The 21,317-nt window shown below is 44.2% G+C and overlaps 1 protein-coding gene across 3 annotated transcripts in view; it reads right to left on the reverse strand.

Annotated features, from left to right (window-relative positions):
• Positions 1-13,923: 13,923 nt before the first annotated feature.
• DESI2 (desumoylating isopeptidase 2) overlaps positions 13,924-21,317 on the reverse strand; it is a 43,741-nt gene continuing 36,347 nt past the window's right edge. For all 3 annotated transcript variants that reach the window (XM_084791965.1, XM_084791964.1, XM_084791966.1), the window contains one exon: positions 13,924-17,487. In XM_084791965.1, the coding sequence (XP_084648091.1) occupies positions 17,254-17,487 (234 nt within the window). In that variant the 3' untranslated portion in view covers positions 13,924-17,253. The remainder of the gene's footprint in view (positions 17,488-21,317) is intronic.

Here is a 21,317-nt window from a genome sequence, read left to right on the forward strand (position 1 = left end):
AGGAGTGATGATGGAATCCTGAGGAAGGTACCCGGAAGTCCGAGAAAAGCAGGACATGGGTGAGAAGGCTGGGACAGGAGCAAAGGCTTCCAGCGCACCTCTGGTTCTGGCTCTTAGACTTAAGCAGCGCTGTGCAGTGGCATTTTTGTGAGTTTATCCTGTCATTGCCCAGCTAGCTTATACAGTCTATAGGTCCGTGATAGGGGAGATGTTTTATGCTGTTTTCTTTTAAACCAGAAAAGGTATGACACTTCATTCTGAGGAAAAGATTTTTCTTGTGATCTTGTGCAGAACTGATTGGGCCTCAAATCTAACGATACTTGAATTTAGAGGCTGTTTTGTAGAATTCTTTCAGCACCGAGAGACTCACGGTAGACTGTTAGAATACCAAATTGCTGAAGCCTCCTGTACCAGAATGGAAGTGCAGCTAATAACACACAAGAAATGTCAACTGCTGAACGCTCCCTGGATTTATTTCTTTTTATAAAGAAAAGCGCCAAGTGAAAAACTTCAAGCCTTTAATTTGAATGTAACTGTGCCTTTGTGTTTTGACCATTTTATGGACTCTGCAGTATTTCCTCCTCGTTAGACTAATTTAGCCAAGACTCGGGTTGGTCTGTAGGGCGCACGCTCTCTCGGCCTCTCTCCTTGCTAGCTTCCCCTCCTACCAGTTCTCTGTATAAGCACACAGCTGTGATGTGATGGATGCTTAACTTCTTCAGATGGTTAGTGTAGTGATATTTAAAAATATTTCCCTTATTTATATGAGTGACCTGTCTTCACACACACCAGAAGAAATTAGATCCCATCACAGAGGGCTGTAAGGAATTGAACTCAGGACCTCTGGAAGAGCGGCCACTTCTCCAGCACTCAGTGTCGTGATTTAATGAACATCCTCTGCCTTCTCTTTGACACACACGTCACACCCAACTTAGCACGTTTGGCATTGCTACGAGCCCACATCCGGCTCTTTTTGGCTACCAATCTCTCTGAGGGGACAACTTTTGTTAAGTTTGCTTGTTAACTGTTAGCTGTCTCTAGACCCATAGCTCAGCAACAATGCTCACTGTGGATGCAGGCCAGCTACAGTTTGGAAACGAGGACTTGGTGGCATTTCCTTTCCCTGTCAACTAGCTCAAGGGTAGGAATTTTTTCATGCTTTAGAACGGCAACTTTTAACTGTGACCTTCTGGGCATAGGATAGCACCATATGGGACCTCTCAAAGCCATCCTCTTCCTTCCAGAGACATTTTAAATTCAATACTTCATTGTTCAGGTGTTATTCTGTTGACTTAAATGTTCCAGAAACACATCTCAGAGCCTGAGGAGGTAAGCTAGCTTAGGTTTTTGTGTTAGCAAAGCTTTATTTATTGTTTACTGGAAACCAAGACCTATTCATTCTAGGCAAGTGCTCTACCACAGGGCTGTATCCACAACCTTTAAATTTTGATCCAGGCTGTCTTAGTTAGGCATTCTAGTATGGTGACAAAGCACCAAGGCCAAAAGCACCTTGGGGAGGAAAGGGTTTATTTGGCTTACACTTACATATCACACAGTCCATCACTGAGGGAAGTCAGGGCAGGATCTTGGAGGCAGAAACTGATGCAGAGGCCATGGAAGAGTGCTGCTTACTGGCTTGCTCCTTATGGTTTGCTCAGCCTGCTTTTATGTGCCACCAGTCAGGTGTGGCACTGCCATAGTGAGCTGGGTGCTCGCCCGTCAATCATCACAGGGTTGCCCACAGGTCAGTCTAGTGCATTTTCTCAGTCGAGGTTTCCTTTCCCAAAAATCACCCTAGCTTCGCCAAGTTGGCATAAAACTAGCCAGCACACAGGGTCTCATCATACTTGGGATCCTTAGGCCTTAGAAATGAGGGTATGGCCACAGTGCTGGCTAGCTTCCTCTTTTAGAGGCATTGTGTAAGCATCAACTTCCCCCAAGGTAACTGATGCAGAAATGGTAGCTGCAAAAAGGAGCTAGAAGGCCTCCAAGGTAGCTGTGGGGTAGCTCCTCCCTGAGCCTCCATCTGTGTACTACCTCCAGGCTTCACTGCAGACAGTTTCCCTAGGTGGGACCTGAAGGACATGACCTGAGGGACTTATATTGTCCTCAGTGACAGTTTCTGACATCGTTCAAAAGCCCAAAGTCAGATTTTTTTCTTCTTCTCGAGACAGGGTTTCTCTGTGTAGCCTTGGCTGTTCTGGACTCACTTTGTAGACCAGGCTGGCCTTGAATTTACAAAGATCCACCTGCCTCTGCCTCCAGAGTGCTGGGATTAAAGACGTGTCTGCGTGTTCCACCACTCCCAGCTGCAGCTCTTACCTGATTTCTTCAGCCTGGGGGATCTAGCCTCATAAGAGTGGCTGCCTTCTTAAATGGGCAGACCCATGTTCTAAGAAACATAATTGTCATCAGTGTAACAGATCTGTGTTGTACATTGTGGAGAGACGAGCGATCAAGATCTCTTTGAACTGAGTCGTGACACAGGGCTGAAAAATTACATACCCTTAAGGTAAGACAGTGAAGGCAGACTAGCCAGCTAAGAGCAAATTGCTTCTAGTGGGCACTATAGACAATTATGGAGAAAAAAAGCATTTGAGATCCATTGGGAGTGCCAGGGTGCCAGGGGGTAGGGGCTGTGAGAATTTATAAGCACACCTGGGGCAGCAGCTGCAACAAAATTGCCACTTGATTAAACTAACTATAACCAAACTATCTCCATGATCCATCCGTCTTCTGCATCAGCCGAGGAGGAGACAGAGTGAAGTGGAGATATGGTGATAACCACCAAACCTGCATCTCTTCTTGGCACTAGTTTCCTCAGTCCCTGCAGGGAATCCACACTGATTCCAGCTCACTCTTTTCCAGGGCAGAGGCAGATTTAAAGGCTTCCTTTTGGTCTTCTCAATCATAATAGTCCCCACTCTGTCCACAGATCAGGGAACCAATGAGGGGATCCTGCCAATTCTTAAGTATATTTGTCCCAGTTATGCATTTCAGGACTGAGGAGGTGACCACAGCAGGATGAGTGACTTCAGTGAGCCATGGTGTTGGGAGGGCAGCCCCCTCAGCTTTTGGTACAAGGATACACCCAGACACCAAATTCTCAGGGACAAGCAGGGGTGGGGGTGGGGAAGGCTGCCAAAGCAGACAGTAAGCAGCAGCAGCAGCAGCAGCAGCAGCAGCAGCAGCAGCAGCAGCAGCAGCAGCAGCGCAAGCAGTCCATTCCTATGTGTATTCCTGAGTTCAAAAGTTCTTTAATTGTGTAGTGCACCTCTATGTAGGTCACAAGGTGCCTCACTTGTAAGGGTCTGTTTAGCCTTGCGTCCCGTGATACATCTAGAGGCAAAGATAGATGGGCGTGAGAGGACAAGAAGGTCCTTGCTGTGTCCACACACAATGCTGTATTAGTACTCCAGGTACTGACAGAGGGTGGTTCTGCAGCAGGAGGGGGAGGATTGGGAGCATCTGCTACTGAGGGTGAGGACGGACATCACTTCCTCAGGAAAACAAAACCTGTCAACGTCCAATGACCTCTGCCCCTCCCCAGTGGCAGGAGCCCCGTGTTCCAGTATCGTCATTCTGTGTACACACTTTGAGCCCAGACTTAACTTGCAATGTAGGTCAGCCAGCTGCATGACGAGGTCTTTTGTTTGTTATTCCAGGAGCTTCAGTTCACAGCTGCAGGAGAAAGGGTTCTTTCTTATGACACAACTTAGAAGCCTTGTAGGCATGTCTGGCCTTGTGACATTGCCACAAGAAGTCACCTACAAAGTTCCTGCTGGAAAAAATCGCATTAAAAAAAATCTTATGATGTTTTAAGTAAGTTTCTGATTTCGTATTGGATTGTGTTTATGGCTATCGTTGATGAATGAAGAAAGAAAAAGGAAGGACATGGCTGCTCCTAGGTAGAGTAAGGAGGTTTATTGCAGATAAAAGAGAGAGCATAGCCAGAGGTAGAGACGCCTGGGAGAGACCAGAGTGGACACGACCTGAGCCATGTGAGGACGGGGGAGAGGTGCAGTAGCCAAGAGGGCAAAAGGTAAAAGAAGGCAAGTAATCAAACTAGCTGGACTATATAGGGAAGGGCCTCTGGGGGAGGGGCAGCACAGGGCTGTGGGGCAGAGGCACTATTAAGAGGTGTGGCCTTGTTGGAGTAGGCGTGGCCTTGTCAGAAGAAGTAGGTCTCTGGTAGAGGCAGGCTTTGAGGCATGCTCAAGCTATGCCCAGTGTGGTATACAGTCTCCCTCTGCTGCCTGCTGCTCTCAGCTCCTTCTCCAGCACCATATCTGCCGTGTGCCACCATGCTTCTCGCCATGATGACAATGGACTAAGCCTGTGACAGTGTAAGCCAGCCCCAGTTAAGAGCTGATATGGTCATGGTGTCTCTGCATAGCCATAGAACCCCAACTAAGATAGTTCTTTCAGTTCTTTATTCTTTTAGCAATCAGCCAGCATCACTCTATTCCTTTGTCTCCCCAAAGTGTTCCCTAAGCTTATGTGGAGTCACGGAATTCCTCAGCTCTCACCAACGGTGAATAAGGAGCTGTGAACGTGTTTTCTCATGCGATCCCTTTAACTCTCTGTGCCACGAGGAAGACTTGGGTAATGTTGGCCGTCGCTGTAGACTCAGAGAACCCACCGACCCGGTCAGAGAGAGCCACCCTTTCAATTGTTTCTAGAGCCAGGCATGGTGATACACAGATGCTGCAAGTGCTATTCTCAGAGCGACACAGCCACATCTTCCTCAGAACAGTGGTGGCCGCTTGCAAGAGACCACCACCACTGGAATCTAGGCTGAGGGATGTTAACCAGAAAGGGGCTCCATCTGTGCAGGGAGGTTCGGGCAATGTGAAGACAGAGCCTTGCTTCCAGAAGTGAGAGCTGCTGGGGGTGTATCTTGTCCATAAGAAAAGCAACTAACGGGGCTGGAGAGATGGCTCAGGGGTTAAGAGCACTGACTGCTCTTCCGAAGGTCCTGAGTTCAGTTCCCAGAAACCACATGGTGGCTTCCAACAATCTATAATGAGATCTGGTGCTCTCCTCTGGCTGGCAGGCCCACATGCAGGCAGGATGTTGTATACATAATAAATAAAATAAATCTTAAGAAAAAAAAAAAAGAAAAAGAAAAGCAACTAACACATGCACTAATAACCAGGAACACATAAATCAAAACTGGGAAGAGGTTTGTCTACACTGAGACAACTTGGGTGCAGTGTCATTGGACAATTAACAGAAAGTAAACCCTAGGGGTGGGAAGATCAAAGCCATGTGGCATTTATTACCTCAGGTGGCTTGGATACAGTGTGGACTCTGACGCTTTGGTAAGCCATATATCCTGTGGGGTGTGAACTGCTCTGATCTTTCCAGACTATTTGTGGAAGAAAAGTAGCCAGTCCTTGACTAACCCAAGTTTGTACAAGTTTTAGGACTATTGGTGTCGTGCACAAACACAACACTGCAGCCAAGCCTGCAAGTTATTACAAAGGACACACGATGATACAGGCTTCTCTGGAGTTATTTTAACAAAATTTAAAAAACACTCGTTTGTGCTTATGTGCGTGAGGCACCTATATGCAGGTAGAGGTTAGGGACAACCTGTGGGAGTCGGGTCTCTCCTTTCTTCACACGAGACTAGGGGACTGAACTAAGATTTTTCAGGTTTAGCAGCAAGCACCCTTCCTTACCTGCTGAGCCATTTCACAGGCCCAACAGACACTTTTATACACAATTTATTCCTCGAAGCTTTAAAAGTCTAATCAGAAGCTGGGCGGTGGTAGCTCATGCCTTTAATCTCAGCACTCAGGAGGCAGAACTCTTATGAGTTTGAGGCCAGCCTGGTCTACAGAGTGAGTCCAGGACAGCCAGGGCTACACACAGAGAAACGCTGTCTCAAAAAAAAAAAAAAGTTTAATAAGGCTCCGTTGCTCATAGTTTTGACTCATAATATTCATGAATGTTCGACAGAGAACAAGTGTGCACCTAGTTTATTGATGTATAAGTTTTTTTTGAGACACTTCTTGCTGTTTCTTGCAGCCTCAATCTCATGGTCCTGCTTTGGTCCCCCAAATGCTGGGCTTATAAGCATGAGCACTGTGCCCAGCTCAACTAGATTTAAAAAAAAAATTTTTTTTAAAAATTTACTTACTATGTACACCAGAAGAGGGCACAAGATCTCATTATATGATTGTGAGCCACCATGTGGTTGCTGGGAATTGAACTCAGGACCTTTGGAAGAGCAAGCAGGGCTCTTAACCTCTGAGCCGTCTCTCCAGCCCCAACTAGATTTTTTCAATGTTGAGTGTTACCTTTCTCATTGGCTGTGTGGGAGGTATGTATGGACTTCATCTCTCTGATTCCTTTACTTATGAAAAATACTTTTTAGGCAAGGTTCTGAGAATTTCATGTGGTATTATAAGAGAATAATTGGGTCATGGAGTTATTAGCAGATGGAAAGAGGGCTAAACAGGATTTTATTTAGTAAAGGTGTAATAAAGAGCATATTGTCTTTCTACACCAGTAAGGTTGAACACACACATTCCTAGTAGTTTCTAGAGGTTTTCATAACCCCACACATGCCTCACAGCATTCACGAAGTATTGCTCATCAGAGTGAGAAAGCTCAAACAGTTCAAATGTCTGTCAAAGAGCGGATATGTAAACAGAATCATCGTGTTTGTATAATACAGTAGAATATAATACAGTAGTGGAAATGAGTTAGAACTATACATATTAATATGCATGAGTTATAAAAATAGAGAATTTAAAAACCATGAGATAGATATGATTTCATTTATACAAAGCTCAAAAATAGGCATATGCAGGTGATAAAACCATTTAAAAAAAATACCCAAAGGGACAATGTACACAGACTTCAAGATGGTGGTTCCTCTTCTGGTGTGAGGAAGAGGGAGCGATGGGGGAGGGGCCTGGACATGTTCCCCAGGCCTGAAACTGTACATATACATTATATACATCCTTTCCCTCCCTAATTTTAATATTATTATTATTATTATTTTTGGGTTGAGACACGGTTTTTCCTCTGTGTAGCCCTGGCTGTCCTGGAACTCAGTCTGTAGACCAGGTTGGCCTCAAACTCACAGGGATCCACCTGCCTCTGCCTCCTGAGTGCTGGGATTAAAGGTGTGCGCCACCATGGGTGCCCCACTCCCCTTACTTTTCCAACAGTGCTAGGATGCAGTTCTTGGCTTTGCACATGTTTGGCAAGTGCTCTACCACTGATCTACACCCCCAGCCCTCAACTCTACTGTATACGTCATTCAAAATCAAAGTGATTTTCAAAATAGTGACTGGGACACAGAATAGGTGAATTCTGGTTGTGGAGATGAGGGGGCTCCACTTTGTCACAGCAGGACTCCAGGGACCATTTCTGAGGAGATCTCATGTGCTATGGGCTGACAGGAAAGAGGGACTGCAACATTGAGGATGGGGAGCAACTGTTAGAGATAGAGCCTCCAGAGGTGGCAGCAATTAGAGGAAAGTAGCAAGCACCTCCCATGGTTGCACAGTGTCTCTGGATACAAATGTAGTGAGTTTGTAGACTGGGAAATGAGAGGCCAGTTGACCTGACATCTTTTCACTGAGGCATCGTGAGGGTCTCAGCTGAGATATATGTGGGGAACCTGTTGGAGCCACAAGGGGGGAGGAGGCATGGAGGGACCTCCAACAAGAGGAAACCCGACTTCCAAGGGACAAAGAATAGACCGTGGTGCAATGTGAGTGCTTGCAGGTTTGTGGACAGAAACATAAAAACAAGCCAATCTACATAGCTGCAGCCAGACTCTGACAGAGCCTAGATCCAAGTTGGGCTGCCTGCCAGATAATTTTAATAAAGGGGCACTTAAGTGGTGGTGGGACTAAAGAAGGAAACAACTTAGTTGCTGCAAGTGGGATTTGGTTTGGGTGAAAGGAGAAATAGGTGGGTTTGGGAATGTAAGATAGTAAGTGCTAGACTTAATGGCTTTGGGATCTTGTAAAGGCCAATGACTTCTTGTAGTGCAGTGGAATGGGGTAAGCATAAAGCTAAAGACCAGAAATGCTTGGAATGATGATTCTAGAAGTGGTCAGGCTCTGGTAGCATACTCCTTTAATTCTAGCACTCAAGAGGCAGAGACAGGTGGATCTCTGCATTCAAGGACAGCCAGGCCTACACAGAGAAACCCCGTCTTGATTGAGAAGGGGGTAGAAGTGCTGGCAAGTAGGGGGCAGGGAGCCAAGATGACAGAGGCAAATGTTATGGGCCATCTGTGTGGATGTGGTCACTGGGAACGAGGACAGGAAAAGGCTGGAGAGGAAGACAGCAAGAGGAGAAGAGTGGGAAACAACAGGTGGCATCTGGCAGAACTGGACAGCTCAGGTTCAGCTGGCTGGAGGGTCTGTAGTGGGGACAGCAATGGAAATGGAGAACACAAAGGTCCAGATGGCCTCTCAAGGGACAGGGTGTGACTGAGATATGCTCTTGGAACTGTGTCACCCACTCAAGCATTCTTGTCTGCCACAGTGGAAGTGTCAGAGAGGACAGTAAGAATGGACAGCTAAGCCAGGCGTGGTGGCACACGCCTTTAATCCCAGCACTTGGGAGGCAGAGGCAGGTGGGTCGCTGTGAGTTCAAGGCCAGCCTGGTCTACAAAGTGAACCCAGGACAACCAAGGCTACACAGAGAAATCTTGTCTTGAAAAACCAAAAAAAAAAAAAAAAAAAAAAAAAAAAAAAAAACCAAAAAAAAAAAAAAAAACCCAAAAAAACCCCAAAAGAACGGACAGCTAGCAGATGAGGCTACATGCATGGAGCCTGGGGATGAAGGTCTGAGCAGTTTTAAGCCTTCATGATGACAGACATAAACATGGATGGCTGATTGATGGGGACAGTGCTGCCAACTCTTGTGGCAAGGTAGTTCTTGGATAAAACAGGCCAGCCTTAGCCCATGGACTAGAGGCTTCTAGACTATTCTCTCTGAAGCACTCAAGTTCATGTTTCACTTTGTGGTTACTTTCTGAGTAATTTGTACCGGTTGACTCAAACCCCTTAAACACGTGGGGGAATCTAACCTCTCCCTCTACTCAGTTTTAGAAGGGAACCAATGGCTAAACCTTCAGTGGTTTACCTCTCCAGGCTGCGGACAGTCACTTTATCCAGGAAACCTTGTGTGATTTCAGGCTAATGACCTCTGCATTGTCTTTGTGAAGCACAGGATGTTGTAATAAATGAAATGCACTTAGGTGACCTAGCACAACCCCAAACACATGACAACAGTAGAAAAAAAATTTCCCCTTTTTTTCTTTAGTCTAAGTTTTTTTGTTTTTGTTTTGTTAAATTAATTTGTTGCAGGCTGGGCGTGGTGGCCTATGCCTTTAATCCCAGCACTCAGGAGGCAGAGGTAGGTGGATCTCTGTGAGTTTAAGGCCAGACTGGTCTACAAAAGAGAGTCCAGGATAGCCAGGACTGTTATACAGAGCAACCCTGTCTCGAAAACCTTAAAAAAAAAAGTAATTAATTTGTTGGGGCAACAGTGTGTCTTGTGGTGTCTGTTCACAGATGCTGGCAGAAAAAGAAGGTGTGCATTTTCTACCCTTCCTTATGACCAAGTCTGGAAGCTTCTGCTCCCTCAGGCCATATTCCACCTTTGCCATTTGAAAGTTCCAGCCCATATTTGTGGGCCAAGTAAAAGGTCACTAGACTGAGCACTCTCTGGTAGACCAAACTGGCCTAAATTTTTACTTAAGTGAGTGTTCTGCCTACATGTATGTCTGCACCTTGTGAGGCTAGAGGCTAGAAAAGGGAATTGGCTTCCTCCCTGGACTGGAGTTACAGATACTGAGCCCTCTGGAAGAGCCAGTGTTCCTACTTGCCAAGCCGCTACTCCAGCTTCAAGTTGCCTCTTTTTTTTCTTTTTAAAAATTTTGCTTTTAAAAGTCTAAGTACTAGCTGGGTGTGGTGGCACACGCCTTTAATCCCAGCACTTGGGAGGCAGAGGCAGGTGGATTGATGTGAGTTCGAGGCCAGCCTGGTCTACAAAGCAAGTCCAGGCAAGGCTTCACATAGAAACCCTGTCTCGAAAAACCAAAAAAGTCTAAGTACTCTGTCTGCACGTACACCTGCATGTCAGAAGAGGGCATCAGATCCTTTTACAGCACCAAGTCGGCCTACATGCTGCCACGCTTTCCACCAAGATGAAAATGTACTAAACTCCTGAAACTGTAAGCCAGCCCCAATTAAATGTTTGTCTTTATAAAGAGTTGCCATGGTGATGGTGTCTCTTCACAGGAATAAAACCCTAACCAAAACAAGATGGTACCGGGAGTGGGGTATTGCTGGGATAGGCCTGATCAAGCTTATTTTTGGAGGAATGTGGATTTTGGGACTTTGGATTAGGAAAGCAGTGGAATGCTTTAAGTCAGGCTTAATGGGTTATCCTATTTGGGAGATGTAAGACAGTTGTACTGAGGGTAGTTTGAACAGTGGTGGATTGGCTCAAGCGACTTCAGAAGAATTTTAGTATGTTGCCTAGAGATTGTTTTTGTGATATTTTGGTGAAGAATGTGGCTGCTTTTCACCCTTGTCTGGAGTCTGCCTGAGGCTAAAGTGAAGATATTTAGATTAATTTCTTTGACAAAGGAAATCTCAAAAAAGCCTAGCATAGTCTCTGTCCTGTGGTTCATTCTTATAAAGAGTATTTTGGCCAAGCATAGCAAGTTTAGAAAGGAAAAATACAAAATATATAGTTCAAAGATTAAAGGGGCACCTGGAAGTGGAATGGAGCTAAATCCTGTGTTTAAGGATATTAAATGAAATTAAGGGATCTCAGGACAAGATCCCACCCAGCTAAGCTTACTGTTTATACATTTGCAGTTGTATAAGGGATAATTATATGCTAGTCCTTATTATGACCTGGTTATTGCTTTCATTTGGACATAAGGAGATACGATTGTGTGGCAAATTGACAAGAGATGGATTGTGATGGCTATTCCCCCCTTCCCCCCCCCCCCCACAAGGTTTCTCTGTGTAACAAGAGCCTTTGTTATCTTAGACTTGCTTTGTAGACCAGGCTAGCCTACAGAGATCTACCTGCTTCTGCCTCCTTGGTGCTGGGACAAAAGGTGTGCATCACCAGGCCCGACTTGTGATGGCTATTCTTGTCAATATGACTATATCTGGAATGAACCACAATGCAGAACTTAAGATGATCTTGTGAAAGGAATTAAAGAAATGCTTAGGTCCAGGCCTTTAATCACAGCACTCAGGAGACAGAGGCATGTAGATTTCTGAGTTCAAGGTCAGTCTATAGAGCAAGTTCCATGAAAGCCAAGCTAAGGCAGTGAAGGGAACCACTGAAAACAGAAAGCTGGTGAAGATGTAATAAGACAAGTTAGCCATGTTCCAGGCCCAGCAGAACTCAGGAGCTTCAGTCATGTGGCTCTAGTTTTAGAGTCAAGGATAGGAGGAGTTACTGGTAATTGATAATGGTTAGTTGGAGCTAAGAAATTAGTGGTGGTTAAGAAGAGACTAGCATCACTGTGCTGAAATCTTCTGGGAGGTGTCTTCTGAGAGCACAAAGAAGTTATATTCCAGAGATAGACACTGTGCTGGCAGCTGGACTTGGTAATGTGTAAGAATCATCCAGGTTGTACTGGTTTTAGAGGCGTGAAGGTCATGGAGAGCAGCTGAGGCTTGGCACTGAGAGAGGCCAGGAAAGGCCAATGGTGAAGGTGCAGCCTCAGAGGCAGTTGAAGGCCCAGGAATGAAGGAATCATGCAAAGAAGTTAAGGCTTGGCACAATGAAGATAGGCTATTGGTGAAAGTGTAGTCTAGTTGCAGGGGAAGACCCCAGTGTATTGGAGATGCCAGTACCAGGGGATGACCACCAAGAACAGCAGTGGCACTGTAGTGGGGTCAGTGAGAGCCCAGAGTACTACAGAGGGCAGAGCTGGAGAAATGACCCAAGCCCTTTGGAGGAGACCAGAAGATCATGTGTGGATTCCAGACAATGGAACAAGAAGCTGTGAACTTCAAATCGTCTTGGAGACCCCAAGATGTTAGAGATGCCAGAGCCGTGGGATATCTGCAGAGGAGAGCTGCTAACAGGGAGTGGAACCAGCCCAAGGGAAAGAATTGTGTTGCAGTCAATAAAGCTGAAAGGAGTTGGACATGAGGCATGGAGATTCAGAGTTTAGAATTTGCCCAGCTGGCTTTTGTTCTTGCTTTGGTTTAGTATATCCTTACTATAATATTTTATAATGGTAATATGATATTGGAAGTTATATGACTTGCTTTTTAAATTTTATAGTATAAGAGATAACAGTTAAGAGACTGCATCAATCTCAGAAGAGAATTTAAACTTTTAAACATTGTTGAGACTGTGGCAGACTATGGGGACTTTTGAAGTTGGACTAAATGCATTTTGCATTATGTTATGGCTTCAAGTCTATGGGGGGCCAGGAAGTGGAATATGGTAGTTTGAATAGGTATGACTCTCATAGACTCATGTGTTTGAATGCTTGGCCCATAGGAAGTGGTACTATTATGAGGTGTGGCTTTGCTTGAGTGCGTCACTGTGGGGGTGGGCTTTGAGGTCTCCTATGCCTAAGCTCTACCCAGTGAAGAATCAGAGTGCTTTTCTGCTACCTTCGGATCAAGATGTAGACTTCTCAGCACCAGGTCTGCTTGCATGCTGCCATTCTTTCCACCATGATGAAAATGGACTAAACCTCTGAAACTGTAAGCCAGCCCCAATGAACTGTTTTCTTTTATAAGAGCTGCTGTGGTCACAGTGTCTCTTCACAGCAATAAAACCCTAACTAAGTCAGCTTCCCATGTGACAGGCCAGAGAAGGGCTGAGACGGCAGCCCTAACTACTCCTGCCCTCAACAGCGTGGAAGTGAGTCACTCTCAGGTGGGACTATGAATTCTTCCCAGCCAGGGTCAGAGCACATCGAGGCTCATCTGGTCTCTGAGCCAGCAGATGGGTGGCTTCTAACATTTCTTTAGTGTTCCCTTTGTTTGGATAGGGAGAAAACTGTTCAAATTTGCAGTTTGAGTCAAGGTGTGTTGGGAGGAAATTACCGGCAGGTTTGAGAATGCTTAGCAGTTATCTGTTTTGTATCAGTAACAACTTAAGTAGCTGTTTGCTACTAATTCCCCTTTGAGGAAGTATAGCAAGTCATTAATCCTCCTTAGCACAGACTTCTGAAAAGTTAGAGCAAGGCTAACTCATGGGTAAATTCAGGGACAATTAAAAAACAAAACAAAACAAAACACTGCCCTTGGTATAACTGGCATTCTTTTTGCAGAGAAGATCCTTAAATTGTTTTCAGTCGATCTGAGTCTACTAGGAAATTATGGCAAGAGTCCCATTGTGTGCCTCTGAGGTAAGAACAGCCTGGTTACAGTAGATCACTCTTATTTGGCAAAGAGTGGACAAACCTTGTTAGATGATAAAAACCAATTATCCATTTACCTGATAACACTTAATTCTAGGGAAGAGTTTTAATTAGTGGAGGCAAATATTGAGCTAGGTACAAAAGGGCCGATGGAGGTGATAGATGAAGGTTCAGGTTTGAGGTACCAAGCAGTAGACACTACTGAGAAATGAGGAGCATACGCAGGCAGGCTCCTACTTAATTGCTTAAAGGGGATTGGGACAGCACTCTGCCTCTATTCCCCAGAAATCCGAGCTGCTACTTGCTGCCTATGCACTTTTTGACAGTCATCATGTTAGCCTGGGGACTGAGCACAAGAGTAATTACCATTTGAGTATAGGAAGCTGTGAATGCAAGAAAGGCGTGACACAAAGGGGACTGACCACACTCCTGCAGAGCAGATGGGATTCTTAGATTGTATGAAAAACCCTTCCCATCATAAGCACAGAACAGTGTTATGTCTAGAGGTCAGAAAGAACTATAAAACATTTCTTATAAAAGTAGTTTTTAATAAATTGATGTATTTCAATGTTGTTACATGATAACCCAATGCTATATCAAGGTAGCAAAAGTGAAGGTTCCTGGTGTTTTATAAACACTGTGAATGACAGTACACTTGCACTCAACTTCACAAGAAATTCTTTTCAGGTCCATGAGGATTTGTTGACAGCTGTCCCACTTGTTGACAGTGGAAACGTGTGTGTATAGATTGAGCAGACAATGAAAGTCTAACAATCAAGCAAGAATGGGATGTAATGGCAGGATGGCCAACTGCTGAAGAAAACTAACTTTTAAAGTTAGTCATTTAAAGAAAACACAGCATACACCAAAGCTACAAGAAGTATATAATGGAGCATAACACACACACACACACACACACACACACACACACACACACACACACACGTTACGGGTTACAGCCCTGGTGCAGTGAACATGTTTCTATCCGTCTCGTGATGGAAGAAGCCATGGACACAGAGTCCTGCAGCTGTCTGCGGTGCCTAATCTCCACACACACAAGGCTATCAATGGACTAAACCTGGAGTTCCCTGCTCTGTAAGATGCTGGTGATGGGTAAATATGCTATTGCTGTGAGTCAGAGCAATAGTTGCCTGGAGTACAGGCCTGGAGGCTCTAGGACAATCACCACCTTCTATAGGCCCACCAGCTACACTTCTAAAGCCCATGCTGCCAGTGAGGATTTAAAAAGCCCAACTATATTTAAAACAAGTACCAGAAACCAGCTGTCTGATCTTTTACTGCTATTACTGTTCAACTTTTCTGCTATTATGTTCAAACAGTTTCACTTGGTTACAACAATAAAAGCTTATCTGACTCCATGGGTGACATGTAAATTCATGACCAGAGTTTTGACTTGGGGATTTTCTTACGAGTTTAGGTTGAGAGCAAGACTGCTTTTTTCCAAGGGCGAGAAGAGCAAAGTTAATTAAGCCCATTTTTAATTTGCACAGTAGAGAAGGTCCTCATTAAATGAGATTTTCTTTCTCTCTCAATCTCAGGTACACTACATTGCAAGGAATCTCGTGCCCAGAATTTGACCTGCTGACTCTCAGGTAACCGGCACAGGCACTGTTTATGCCCTAAAAGACCTTCACATTACTTCAAACCTCAAATGTTGCAGACTGACATGAGAATGGCATGTCTCAGGTGTTCTGAGCTGCTGAAATGTGGGCGAGCACAGAGGAGCTAGTTCTGGCTACTTTCCCAGAAATGTCTGAGGGTCAACAGCAGATTCTCTTGGGTCAACAGCAGATTCAAAACATTTATAACTCAATGGATTAGAGAACATCATGATCCACATTTATAATTACCGTGTTTTTCAGACTGTAAGATGCACCTGACCATGCACCCAATTTTTAGAGAAATAAGAAAAACAGTGAAAATAGCAATCAGACCAGAAGGCGCACCCCAATCGCCCCCCTCCCCCTTTCGGGAAGCGGGGAATGTGTCTTATGGTCTGAAAAATACAGTAAAAACAAAAACATCCAAAAAACCCCAAGTCAACTGCACCAAGCATTTCCTACTAACCTGGGCTTGAGGGCTAGGGCTCTTCTTTTAGTGAACAACATCTTGGAGAGCATTAGTGTCTGTCCTAAGTCTCATTTTCAGACCTGAACCAAGTCAACTCTTCACAAAGATTGCACATTCTGTCTTGTTGCATGGTTCTTGAAACAAATGCCCTGTCTCTCATAGAGCAGAGTAACTTGCAGTGGCTTTCTTCTCTGGAAACAGAACAGTCAAACAGCACAAAGTGGCTTCATTTTCCTCAGGCCAGTGTTTATAACCCAAGGTTTGCTTTCCCTATAAAGAGGGTGTGCTTACGTTCATAATATCAACCAAAATCAGCTCATGGGAAAGTTAAAGATGTAATTTACTTAAAGACATATATCCTCACATAAAGATGTGACTTTCACACTAACAAAGTACCCAAAGGGACAGTCAGTACCTTGGATGTTTCTATGCTGCATCCACTACTTTACACAGGACACTCACGCTTAAGGCAGAACATTGATTGTGACATGTAATGACTGGTTCTTACATCCAAGGGTCAATTGGGGGTGGACTCTAGCAGACAACTTCTTTACTGAAGAAGACTTATCTGTAGCACAAATTCATTCCTAAGATTATTGTTATGGAAGAGATGTATGTTTGAGAGAACATAAAAAGATGGATTTAAGACACACAAAAATATGACTTTTCAATGAGAGATCAATGAAAATAGAATTTCTATTATGAGGCGAAACTACTCGCATCAAGAACTAAGCCATTTCTGACATGGTGTATACAAAGTATTAAGTATTGAAGAATTACCTTTGGGGGGTGTCTTAGACTCTAGTTTTTAATGTCTAGTATAAAAGGTAGCCTGGCTAGTTAAAAAGCAGTTTAATGTCAGTTTGTACTGCTGCTCAGGAAGCTAGGTTAGGGCACTTTCACCCCACCAAAAACATCCTGTGCAGGGAAGAGCTGAATGTGTTAAAATAAAAATGAAGTCCCTTTCCCAACACATGTGCAAAAACACTTGTCAGTTATGAGAGAACCTTCCATGAAAACATCTTCATTATAGAATCAGAGGCATCAAGCCAGGCAGATACAAGAACACCACCCTGCTGAGGTGGGCTTATTTGGGATGAAACCAGTTGCTCCACGGGCACCTTGGGAAATGTGCTACTCAGAATGGGAAGGGTGTGGAGAAGAACTGACCCAGGGCCCAGCCCCTGGCTGTACGTGTGCTCCTTCATGTCAGGCCAGTTTGGATCCCTGTATTTGGGTGCCAAAAATGGTAACAAAACAAATACAAACCTAACAGACAGCTCTTACACAGGTAGTGGGAACTATAGCCTGGTAAGGCTTTTCCTGTGCCTGCTATTTCTGCTGTAGTTCTGGCAACTGTCAGGACGTATATAAAGATGACCTGCCTAATTTTTGAAGATGGAGATTTTCTTCTTTCACGGTGGCAGAAGTCCATGCAAGATTTGTAAACAGTGATACAAAATACTGTAAACGTAATTTAACAGAGCTTATATAAAACAGAGGAAGTGAATCCAAATTTACAAGTGGATTAAAAAAGAAAAGAAAAGAGGGCAGCTTCATACAAAGTTCTCCCTCCTGCGCCAAGTGATTCTTCTTCTTTTTTGTTTTTGTTTTTGATTACAAATATAATCCTGAGCTGAAAAACTGGGATTTGGGGGAGAGCCATCTTTGCATACAAAATATCCAAAGGACATTTACTCTATTTCCTTTTTCTCTAGTGATATTCAACTGCCAGAGACAGTTCTGAAGGCGTGACTTTGGAAATCTTATAGTTTAGTGTGACGCCCAGTTCTGGCACCAGCTGCAGCACTTGCCATGGCAGCGGATGCAGCTGCATCCTCTGCTTCTTCCAGTTCATCCTGGAGCTCCTGGCTGACACTAGACTGCAGTGCAGCAGGCGTGAGCCACTCCTTTGGGAGGCAACTCTGTAGAAAGGGTATACAGGAGCTGAAGTAGGCCAGTCGGTTGATCCAGCGAGGAATCTCTTTCCCACAAAGAATCTAAGGAGGAGAAAGCTCTGTGTTAGGGAGAAGAGATCAATGCTGACTGTCCTACTGAGGGATGGGTGGCTGTAGAGAAAATATACTGCAGACCAGCTTTGTGATGCCACTGTTGCAGGCTGCTGTGAAGCAGTGCCTTAACTCAGGAGCTGGACCCTTCCACAGCTCAGTTTTTTCTTTCAGCTGTGTACTTGTTTGTTTGCTTGCTTTTTGAGATAGGGTATCTCTGTGTAGCCCTGGCTGTCCTGTACTCACTTTATAGACAAAACTGGCCTGGAACTCAAAGAGATCCACCTGTCTCTGCCTCCCTCATGCTGGGATTAAAGGCGTGCCCCACCATGCCCAGCCTCAGCTGTGTATTTTTTACATTTTAAAAAATTTTGTTATGGTTTTTTTTTTTTGGTTTTTTTTTGAGACAAGGTTTCTCTGTGTAGCCTTGGCTGTCCTGAACTTGCTTTGTAGACCAGGCTGGCCTCGAACTCACAGTGATCCTTCTGTCTCTGCCTCCAGCGTGCTACCTTTTACATTTGTGAAGTCAAGCCAATTCCCCTTACCTTCTGTCTGTCTTGGATCCTTGAGCTACTCTGAAACATGTAAAGTTACTTTAAACAGTACAGAAAGAAGGAAAGAGGCTTGTTAGTTCAAGATGTTATTAGCAGAGAAGCCCCAGGCTGTTAGAAGAGTCAGTCTTGGGTATTTTGTTTAGTCTTTTCCCAGGTTCTTTTCTATTGTCTTCCACTTTCCTTTGGGCTGCATTTTATGCCTTTGCTTTCAACTCTGACCTATATGTTTCACGGAAGCTCGGATGGTCCAGAAAGAAGTGTCCCCAAATGAAGACTAGCTTCATGATACCCGGGCAGAGGAGCGCCTACAGTGAGAACAAGGCATTGGAAGCCTGGCCAGCCTTTGGCTGGAGGACTCTAGGGGATAGAAGTGGGTGTCACCTGGACTCCAATTTGGCTGATGGCCTGCTGCATTTCTCTGCCCACTTCTCATTCTTATAGAGTCCTTAGGATTGGGGAGTCTTCTCCTTATCTCACGTATTGAGAAGCAGCTCAGTTACAATGCTAACTTTACCCTCTATTTCACACACACAAAAATGGGCTCAACTGAATCCATGCTGCACTGGCACTTTGATGGTTTGCCTCTAGTCATGCTAAACCTTATAATCATGTGCTCTGAAACTAGTATCTTATGGGAAAGGTACCTATTAAAGACTCTGACTTGTGAAAATGGACATTCATTTGGCAGGACGAAGTTTAAGCCAAGTATGTAACTGAAGGGGTTCCTTGCTCCTGGAAAGCAACAGACTAAGGAAATGTCTCCCCAGGGTTGACACATTCAAGTCTACAACTATGATCCAAGGGAGCAGGCTACATCCTGAGCTGGCAACAGAACCTAGTAGTATCATCCACAGAGAACTGGTTTCTCAGGCATAAGATGTAAAACTGTGTGAATCATGGAGTCTTATACCATGGTTAGAGAAAGCTGACAAGGGCAGGTAATGAATAGTAGAGTTGGAGTCCCTGAGAGGCCAACCTTTGTGAAGCGGTGAAGGTGAACCCTAGTTTGCAATGGAGATCCCAGTTAGTTGGAGATGCCAAAATCAGTTGTCAGTCAAAGAAAGCTGTTATGTGTGAAGTGAACTGGCATAAGGTAAACAGTATATGTGCTGAGGCAACAGAGCTGGGGAATAGAGCTATTCAAGCCCTAAGATAGAAAATGGGCCCAACAGGAGCCCCAAATGCCAGATATGCATCTGTGGAATTTGGTGTTTTCCTTGCCGGTTTTTGGTCTTGCTTTGGTCTGATCATTCCTTGTTATGCTTCATTTCTCTCTTTTAAAATAGAATATTTACTCTGAGACACTGTATTGTGGAAGTAGGGAACGTGGCTTTATGTGAGAAGAGACCACAGTTAAGGGATCACAGTTAACACGGCGTTGCAACTGCTAAGGACTATAGGGGCTTTTTAAGTTGGACTGAATTCATTTTGTATTATGAAATGCTATGAGCTTCTTGGGACAAAGAATAGAAGTTATGAGTTAAAAGTGCTAAGTTTGGATATCAACACGACAAGGAGAACACAGGATGGTTACTCTTGTCAATTTCATAATAAGATTGAGGATAAGCAAACATAAACCTCTAGGCATGTCTTTGAGGAATTATCTAGGTCAGGTTACTGGGGTGGGAAGACTCCCCCTGCTGCCCTAAATGTGAGCAGCATGACTCATGAGCTGGAGTCTAGGATACTGAAGGGTTACGAAGTGAGATCCTACCAGGGTCCTTTTCTTTCTGCTTCCTAACTGTAGATACACTGTAATCAGTTGTCACAGGCCCTTGCTGCCATGACTTCCCTGACACAAGAGACTTGTCCTTAAACTGTAAATCAAAATAAACTCTAATTTTGTCTGTCTGTCCGCCCATCCATCCATCCAGTTTCTCTACATAGTCCTGGCTATCCTGAAACTTGCTATATAAACTCCCCTTGAACTGTAAATCAAAACAAACTCTAATATTTGTCATTCATTCATTCATTCACTCACCCACTTATCTATCTATCTATCTATCTATCTATCTATCTATCTATCTAAAGATAGGGTCTCTCCTCATACTCCTGGCTGAAAACTCACAGAAATCTACCTGCCTTTGCCTCCTGAAGCTCTTGCTTTTTTACTTTTGTCCTAGCAACAAATAATTAATGCATACAGAATCACCTTGCTTTTAAATATAAATCTAACAATCCTTCTAGGAATCTATCTATCTCAGTGGCACACTGACCAAAATATGAAGAAGTATGCACAGGGGTATCCATTACTATACTTTAATAGTAAAAGGACCAGACCAACTCAAGCACCAGCAATAAGAAACTATTTGAGCCGGGCATGGTGGTGCAGGAGGCAGAGGCAGGCAGATCAATGTGAGTTCAAGGCCAGCCTGGTCTATAAAGTGAGTCTAGGACAGCCAAGGCTACACAGAGAAACCCTGTCTTGAAAAACAAACAAACAAGCCGGGCGTGGTGGCGCACGCCTTTAATCCCAGCACTCGGGAGGCAGAGGCAGGCAGATCGCTATGAGTTCGAGGCCAGCCTGGTCTACAAAGTGAGTCCAGGATGGCCAAGGCTACACATAGAAACCCTGTCTCGAAAACCCAAAAACAAAACAAACAAAACAAAACAAAAAACCCAAAAACAAAAACAAAAAAAAACCCAAAACCCACAAACAACAAAAGAAAAACAAACAAACAAAACCTAGTTGAATATTATACTGTCACATGTGGACCGTGCAGCTGGGGAAAAATAAGCAGAGCTGGGTGTGGTGGCACACACCTTTAATCCCAGCAGAGGCAGGTAGATTTCTATTAGTTCAAGGGCTGCCTGGTCTACAAAGTAAGTATAGGACAGCCAGGGCCATTACACAGAGAAGCCCCGTCTTGAAAAACAAAAACAAAAGATATATCTGCTTAACTCTGCTTTAACTTTATTTTGTTGTTAAATTTTATTGCCTTCCTCACCACAATGGCCTCTTACCCATTAGAGCCTTAGAGTAAAGCCTTCATTCTAAATTGCCTTGATCATGATGTTTATTATATCAATAGAAAAGTAACTAATATAACATGTATATAAAACATGTATATATGACAGTACAAGCCATGTAAAGGGTGTACATCTTTAATCCTAGCACTATGGAGGCAGAGGTAGGTGGCTCCCTGAATTCATGGCCAGCCTGGTCTACAGAATGAGTTACAGCACAGCAGGGCTACACAGAGAAACCCACCTCAGAAAACAAAACAAGTTATCAATTAACAAGAGCCAGAAAAATTCACATAGATG

The sequence above is a fragment of the Acomys minous genome (assembly GCF_964271855.1).
Source record: "Acomys minous genome assembly, chromosome: 1".
In the NCBI taxonomy this organism is placed as follows: domain Eukaryota; kingdom Metazoa; phylum Chordata; class Mammalia; order Rodentia; family Muridae; genus Acomys; species Acomys minous.